Raw genomic sequence first — 8,757 nt, 5'->3', positions numbered from 1 at the left:
TTAGTACTTTAAGGCATATTTATATTTGGGTTCCTTTCAGCAAGTAGAGAGGTGAAGGCGGCTCACCTAATTGACATAGTCAAACAGGTACTGTGGACAGCTCCCTGCAGAACACGGGACTCGGGTAGTAGCTGAGACAAGACGTTATTTTCAACCCTTTTGTTGGGGTCCTCACAGATTATTACATCCATAGTATATGTCTTACTTCCTTCACATTAAATTTTAACATTCAGGAATAAAAATTGACTTTGCTTTTCGCTGCCACCAATGTTGCCTTCCGGGTCCTTCCTGAAGGCGTAAGAAGTCATACCTCTAGGTCATAATATGTACTGGCGATAAACAGAAGAGCTAAGGAGCTACTGGCATTGCCCGAAGGCTACGTCGCCCAGCCAGCATCGCATCCTTAACTACGGAGCGTTCAAACAATAGGAGATGCGAAGCTGACCACTAAAAGGTGTTTGGAAATCTTCTGTAATAAATACATAACATATCGTATATTTTTACTCACTTAAAGGTAAGTGCCAAAAAATAGTAAGAAAAACCACGCAGTTGTTCAATACTCCTTCATATTCCAGCAGATCAACATGATTGCTATTTCAAGAGCATCTGTGAGGGAACCAAAACTTCAAAGAGTACAAGAAATGCAAATCCAAGGAGAACTTCGTGTACGCACCTTTCCTTAAATCACTATTGTAAAGATGATAAATGTTTATGCGCGTGTATGCATTCGTTATCTTCCCATATTCAACTCCAAAGGCATACTTTGGGAAAAAAGAATCATTTCATGGCTACCGTTCTCCCCATTTCAGGTTTGCGAAAAGGAGCTAATTTGACTGGTTGTTTAAAATCCCCTGAATAATCGCTACGGGATAGAACAGTTAACAAAAATACATGCGGTGGTTGTTTTTATCTGCGTTTGATAACGCAGAGGCCATTTTTATTCTACAGGCGGTATTTTCGCCTAGAGGCATTGTCTTCTAAACATACCTATAGTCTCTCAGTCTCTCTTTGCATCACTGAAAAATGTTACTCCTTTCTGGCGTGGCTTATTCCAACCTAAGGTAAAGCCTAAAGCGCTACACCGCTGGGAGCATTGAGTAAACTTAAATTTAATCCTAATTTTGCTGGCTTATAATCAAATTTGAATATCAGGATGGACGGAGACTCGCTACAGAAGGGCGAAAACCTGAGATCGCGTCGCAGTGAACCGCAGCTAACATCAAAGAAAAGCTTGCTATAAATTCCTTACACAAAACTGGCCTATCGTAACCTGAGAACATGGCCTTTTACAAGACTGTCCAGCCTTCAGTTCAGTTGTCCAAACGGTCTCGTCCGCAGCGCAGTCTGCCCTGCACAGGGCAATATATTTGGTAATTTCAATTAGGCCTACAGCATGTACTACCGCTATTTTGAGAAGCTTTCTTCCTAAGATGGAATTTTTTATTATTATCTGAGAACCTGTCTCACTTTTTCTTGCCCTTCATGCAAGGACGTACTACGACCGAAGCAGATTCTTCCACTCTCCACAATTTTGGCCTCTAACGTAATAACCTTCCAAAGTGTCTGTACCCCCTCTCTCTTGCACTGCCGTAACTCCAGCCACGCTCTGAGGTATCCCACATGGCTTTTGTGCCCACATAACTCCTATCTGTCAAATAAAGACCAACTAGTTTACAAACATTAAGATGAGCTCTGGTTTTGAAATGTGGGGATTGCATATTACCACCTCAAAGGTGTAAACTTTTATGTCAGAAAACATGGTAAGTGATACTAACGGTAGCGATACTTCTCCTTAAGAAAGGAGGTGCAAAATGCCCACTACACGAATATTCAAGAGCACATCACCCCAACAAGGGTCTTCGTCAAATAAGGGGCGATCATTATCCCGTTTGAATAACTCAGTGCATGCGTTTTCGCACTCAACTTGAGGCTAAAATTAAGGGAAGATGAGTTAAAGTTTCAAAAAACGACAAATTTTTGGAGTTTAATGGCCCAAATTCGGGTTTTCACGAGCCAAAAACTAGCATTCATTAGAAGTAAAAAGGGGGTTGGAAATCCCTCCCAATTCCATAAGGCACTCGAGTAAAATAATCACGACTTGCTTCCACAAAGGGGCAACCATTCAGATAAGTTTTTACACTTTTGTGAAGTTCATCTCATGATAAAGTATATCCGACGGTTAAATTTATAATTCCTTTGCCGCTTGATAAACAGATTTTTAGACCTTCTTGGTGAAAAGACCTAGCCACCTCGGTAATACTTATCAGTTTATGTGATAGACTCGTGAGTTGATCGGTGCTTCTGGAGGTGCCAATATATTCACCGTACTTAGCGCCCGTATACCCTCTCAATCCTTCCCTTGCAAGGCTTTGCTGACCTCTTCAAGGTTTAACAAACACACGGGGGCGATTGTTGGTCCGGGAGCCTTACGCTCCCACTGACTTCCGTGAATGAGACAAATCACCTCTCGGAACTCGTGTTGCCTTTTTCAAATGTTTGGAGCAATGCTGCCATCATGGGCAGAATACCCTCTAATACTGAATGTTGTCCTTGTCTGACGTAAGCTTACAGTCTAGACTGGGCAAAGCTCTGCTAAATGTGGGTTTAAAATGGTTGTCTAGATATTTCTTCTAATTAGCCTCTGTGGCGCCGCACTTAGTTCGTAGTTCTTTTTTAAATTATGACAAATGAACAAATGTTTTTCTTTTAAAGGAGTCCTTTGTTTGAAGTTTTTAAACAGGAAAGTGTAACAATTTGTAGTAATTATATCTAATTAGCCAATTTTTGAGCTGAATACTCCCAATCAACTGCTGATTCTGGGGCGCATTGTAAGTCCAAAATGATTAGTCTTGACGGTACCGGGCTTTTTTTCCAAAAAATTCAATATGCTCACTTATGAACTCTGACCCTTGGCAAATTGATACACGTGTGAGACCACAACCTGACCCAGGATCCGAAATAACCTCTCATTAAAAATCCAGCCTAACTTTATCTCAACATAAAAACGCCAAAGTTGAGGATAAATAACAAACAATTCCTTCCACCTCATTATTTTCAAAGCAATAATAGCGAGAGCAAGTTGTTTTTCCCCACCAAGCGAATTTGATCATTTGCGACTGGATGAAGTGTGCAAGGTTGGGAGTAGTCCCCCAGGGAAATGTCTCGTTTGGGCAGGAGGGAAGGAAGAAAGGAGGAGCATTTATTGCTTAAAGTACTTCATCCATTATGGCTGCTAATTTTGAGCTCTGAACAGTAAAATGTCCAAATGGGTAAACATTTACTTAGCCTCTGCCTTTGGTGGAGCCGTTACAGGGTAGGATTAAAACCCACCTTCCTGAAACTCTCTAATCCAGGTAAAGTATTCCAAACACACATGAGTATAAAAAAATCTAAATTAGCTTTTTAAAATTTGATAAAAAATATTTCTTTTGTATTAATCTGCCATCTTAAAAGCCATTCAGCCCGGCTCTGATTTTTGCAAAACAAAAAATGACGTTATGGTTAAACCCAAATTGAGGGAGAAAAGTTATTAAAAATGGTTGTACAAGTCTCGAGTGTGGATTCAAGAGGTTTGCCATACAAGTAGAACCTAGGTAGAGGTGGAATCAGGATATTCGTTGCCTGACTCAGAGAAGATTTGCCAACCATAGCCCATGAAAGCCATGCGGCCCCTCAGTCCCTGTTCATAATACACCTATGTTTTGGTCTGGAGCAAAACATTCTGCCTGTAAATACTACATGATGTAACCTGGTAAAGGCCATATGTCACCTATATGTGACGCTTATGTTTATGCTGTTAAAAGGATGGATTAAAATTGTAACTACCCCGTAGATTTACCACCTGATTCTTTTTTGATGAGGGTTTTTATCAAGAGATTTTCAATCTATATCAAACCTAGGTTGGGATGGAATTGAGACGTCAGATGCCTGGCCTAGAGAAGACCTGCCAACTACAGTCTGCGAGCAGTATAGTGCTCAAAAATGCAAAAAAACTAATTTTCCTCAAACTGTAAACGTTTAACATTTAATTTGTCCTCTAAGAATAAACAAATCCGGCCTCAAGTGCCATCAGATTAAATTTCAGCCACCTAGAAGTTGATAAGGTCAATATTTCACATATACGTGACGTTCACAGTAAGAGTATTAAAGAACATGAATTAAAACCTTAAATATTTCGAGGAATTTGCCATATAAGCCAAACCTAGGGTGAGATGGAATTAGGACACTCTTTGCATAACCCAGGGAAGACTTGTTAACCACAGCCTGTGAAAGACATGCCACTCCAAAATGAAGAGAAAGCATAAGTATTCACAGACAGCAAAAATTTCACATTTGCCTAATGTTATAGATCAAACCGATCTGTCGTCAAATACTGCCTGATTTAATATCAGTTACCTAGATATTGATAAGACAATATGTCACATGCGTGTCAAGCTGGAGGTGAAGGCGCTAAAGGTGGATTAAAATCTTCAATTCCCCATGGATTTGCTTTTAAATCTTTATTGAAATGAAAATTATTTACAAAATATTTGCTGTGCAATTCAGATTGAAGTTGTGGTGGCAATAAAGCTCTCTTTGGCCAGCCCAGAGAAATGCCAACTACAGTTTGAGGAAGATTTGAATTGAATCAAGCAATACTGTTTAGAAGGGAAATATCACTACTTTCAGACTGCAAACATTATGTATCTACCTTGATGTTCTAGACTAAACCAATCCGTTGGAAAATAGCACCTGATGCAGTCTCAGTCACTTAGACCCTGATAACAGACGTGTCACATATATGTGACGCCGGAGGTGAAGGTGTTTAAGGGGATAATAAGTTTAATTTTGACTAATTTTAGGTAAGAGTCCTTTGCAAAAGATTTACTACTTAGGACAAGCCATCGCTGAGGTGGTATTAGGATGTTCGTTGCCCAACTCAGAGAAGGATTGCTAGCCACAGTCTACGGAAGCTAAGCTGCTCAGAAACTAAGAGAAAATACTATGGTTCTCAGCCCGTGAACAATTCACTTCCATATTATTGTTATAAACTGAGTCAAGTCCCTGTGCAAATGCTACTTGATGTCGTCTTAGCAACCCCGAAGCTAATAACTACCATGTCACGTATGTGTGACGCTGGGGGTGAGGGTGTTAGAGAGGATGTATTAAACCTTAAACGCCATGTAGGCTTGATTTTGGATTTTTCATCGTTGCATTTAGTAATTAAATTAAAATTATTATAAAATTTGTTTTAAATAATTCATTTTTTTACGTCCTTTGTGCGATATAAACTGGGGATTTTTTTGACGTCTCTAATCTTACATATCAATTGGAACAAGGGATTGCACCGAAATGGTCTGCCTGTCACGTTGACTTGGCATAGTCGCGTCAAAGTTGTCAGATAATGATGCTGAGTTTAAGGCCTTATTTATCAAATAAAGATAAGAAATAAATCCCATGATTTATCCACTTTAGTTGGATTTAATTTATCCCTCCACAATTAATCACTGTCAATGTGTTGCTGCGATTTGAGTCTACATGATAAACACCTATTGAATGGTTGTTTACTACTAGCCCACAGAGGGGATGAATGATTATGGGCAAATCGCTTGGACAGCGGACCGAACATGTAAAAGGCCATCAGCCCACCGCATAGTAGTTCTCTCCTTTTGGGAGCCCTCTACGGCATTTTCGATGATTTTCTCTTCCCTTTGGACCGCATTGAGCATTCAAGTGACACGTTTGACAATGCCATAACAAATTCGAGCTATGGAAGAAATGCTGTGGACCACGTTAGGATTCCGAAATGTATCAAGCCCTCTCTATGGAGAAATTTAGGGTGAATAATTTATTGCGGAGAGTGTACCAAAGTCCGCATGCCATATCTCAACCCCTTTTTTGTGGTCAAGGGAAGAAAGTGTCACGTTCTCCGATCCTGATAATAAATTGTCGTCTACAAAAAAAGCAATGTCGTGACATTTCATTCCTTATCAACTATTCCCATCCCGATCCTTGCATGCACCGACTTAACTTTGCTGCGTTAGGTTATCCTTTGAAACATGCCCTGCTTTGGCCTTTGAATTTGGTTCCATTGTTTAAAATTTACTCTAAGATGGAGTCTGGGCAGCAAAGGTCAGTAAACGAATTGGATGCAGAATAGTATATTCCATTGTTAAAAACTTGCCAATTTCTGTCTTCAGATATGCTAATTTGACAATCTTGGAAAAAAGTGACTAAAAAGCTAGAGAATTGCACTAACTAGTGTTAAAAGAGAGAGGCCATTAAGCATTAGGGAAGAAGTAAATGTTACAATTTCCTTTCTATCTTCTTTTTCCCCATCTTTAAGTAAACAGTGGAATTCCTCGTACAGTTACTATGAAAACTCTTACGAAAAAAGAGTATTCTCCTTTCTTTGAAGGTTTGTGATTCATCTAGTCTCCATTCCGATTGTATAATCTGCTGCGATGTTCTAATTGTTCATTCAATTGTCTGTTTTGGTAACGAACCAATGAGAAACGCGCCATTGTACTTCTGCCGAATCGCCTGGTCTCCAGGCCATACCAGGAGTCCCCAAGCTTTTCTGTAGGTTGATGATACATTCTGCCCAAGCTATATGCCTTTCTTCGTCTTCAAGGAAGTTTCAGGGCACCACACTACAAGGCAAAGCCGGTAATACCCCCTTATTAGGCCGATTAATGGCGGTGAAGGGGACAGTTACGTTCCTTCTCCTTCGTCTTTCACTCAGATCACGGGCTCAGACTATGATGGAATCCAGATTGCAGTATGACCTTTTACCTTCTTCCTCGTTGAAGTGATCCTTACATTTTCTTTGCGGGATAGTTGCTGACCTTCTCTACTCAAACTCGTTGAAGTCTTAGATTCCCTGCTGCAGAAAAAAGCCAGATTGCCATCAATGAGACCAAACAAGTCTGCTGCGGGTGTGGACTGTTTAAGTAAGTCCGTAAACATCCCCGCAAACCTACTGAATCCGTGTGTATCCTACTTCGGTCAAGTATTCTATTCATTCGATTCCCCTCCAATTGTCAACCCTGCCAATCAATTGCAAGACCGAAGTCAATCAGGCAGCTCTCATTACCTGCATCATGTTATAGCCACCACCAAGGGAGGTACTAACAGAAATCGGGGCCTGTCAGTTAATTCTGCCGCACCAAACAAAAGGCTCACAAACGCAGGGGAAGAAAGTGGCCGACTCCTCTACGTATCAAATTAAAAAGATCAAAAAATTTCAATTTAGAAAATTTGTAGGCAGTAAAAACGGAATCATTAAATCTTTAAATAAATAAAGGAAATGCGATGTCGTTTCTGCGCATTTGGCTTATCAAAGTTAGTAGATAACACTGTCAATGTGCCTATATCTCATCTGGGCATACATAATTTAGGGCAAATGAATTGTCATGCCTCCTTACCCAACTCCTACAGCAATCCTTTTAAAATACGCATTTGTTCAAATGCATTCTTTATCTTTGTTTTTTTTTTAAATTTACTCTAACGAAACGTCAGAAGACCAAGGAGGTTTATGGTGGGTTTTGTAATCATCAGGGACTTGTAAAATATGTGCTGTTATTTATATGCCTGTGTTGGAGAGCATCGAGATGCGATGGTTCCTATAGCCTCCGTGTTGCTCTGAACTCTCAGACCACAAACTGTGGGTCTAGTCTGATAGATGTGACTACAGGTGATGTGCCTTTGCGAACCCAGCTTAGACCGAGACCAGAGGTGGAGGCGATTATTCTCAAGAAACGTTTTGACTCATGAGGTAAATTGGGATACAAGAGCGATGCCCCTTTTACTTTCTTCCTACTCCCATTTTCATCCTTCGTACTCACCTTATGGCATTTCTCCAGGCTCCATATCATTGCCACCATCTCAGTGGCAGCCAAACCTGATAAGACCATGGTTGCAAGCAAAAGAGAATGGATAGTTGGGAAGTAAAGGTGAGACGATGGGCAGAAAGGAAGTAAGATGCTTAGGGGTGAAATTCTTCTAGGTCTTAACAGACAGCTGTTGGATAAAGTGGAATTCACAGCTGGATTTTCTTTTAGGTAGGAAAAGATGAGAAGAAGTGATGATGAAGAAGAAGCTGTCAAGAAATATTTTTATTAAATTTTTTTCTACCTGATTGCTCAGCTTCAAATATGGTAAAACGATGACGAAACGATTTCGCAGTGTAGAATTTGTGGCCATCGTACTTTCCTCAGGTGGGATGGAGGAGAAAAGAATTTTATTTATGTAAAGGAGGAACTGTGCGACCTTTTGGCTTCCAGTCCACAGCCCTGTGATTTATTTCCTCACCGCAACGGAGACAAGTAAATCTCCATTCAAACTGTATTGGCCCGAAAAAATATAAACGCAATGACTGGACTTACAGTAGAGAAAAATAAGTCAGACATCTCGTCAAATCCGGTGCTTTAAGAAATTTTCCAGCCAATATGGAGCGATTTGAATTTGTAAAACCAAATTTAAGAACCAGAAAATCGGCGTCACTAAATTATTGAATTAATGAGAGTAATACATAAAAATCAGCTTCGTAGTATCAAAATCTTCACTAATACTGCTGTTATCAGTGGTATCTATTGCTGATAGGTGACAGCAATAAACACATTTGAGTCATTGGCCCTTCAAAGTCGGCTTGAGATAAAACAGCAAATAAATGCAAAGCATTTGATGTCTACTGCTTCAGGAAAGACAATAAAAATGGCAGAGAAAAAAGGATTAATAAAAGGAAAAACAAAGCATCAAAGCATCGACCATCAGTAA

At 40.0% G+C, this 8,757-nt stretch overlaps 1 protein-coding gene across 1 annotated transcript; it reads left to right on the top strand. All coding sequences in view use genetic code 11, as the record gives it.

Moving 5' to 3' along the window:
* Window positions 1-6,487: 6,487 nt before the first annotated feature.
* Window positions 6,488-6,766, top strand: EGR_10879 (hypothetical protein; the record flags this gene model as incomplete). The annotated part of the gene is made up of 2 exons (XM_024500128.1): window positions 6,488-6,561; window positions 6,667-6,766. The coding sequence occupies 2 exons, from the start codon at window positions 6,488-6,490 to the stop codon at window positions 6,764-6,766; spliced, it is 174 nt and encodes a 57-aa protein (XP_024345456.1).
* Window positions 6,767-8,757: the final 1,991 nt, after the last annotated feature.

The sequence above is a fragment of the Echinococcus granulosus genome, assembly GCF_000524195.1.
Source record: "Echinococcus granulosus chromosome Unknown EG_S00291, whole genome shotgun sequence".
NCBI classification, from domain to species: Eukaryota; Metazoa; Platyhelminthes; class Cestoda; order Cyclophyllidea; family Taeniidae; genus Echinococcus; species Echinococcus granulosus.
Note: the sequence above shows the minus strand (reverse complement) of the source record. Positions and strands in the feature narration are given on the sequence as shown.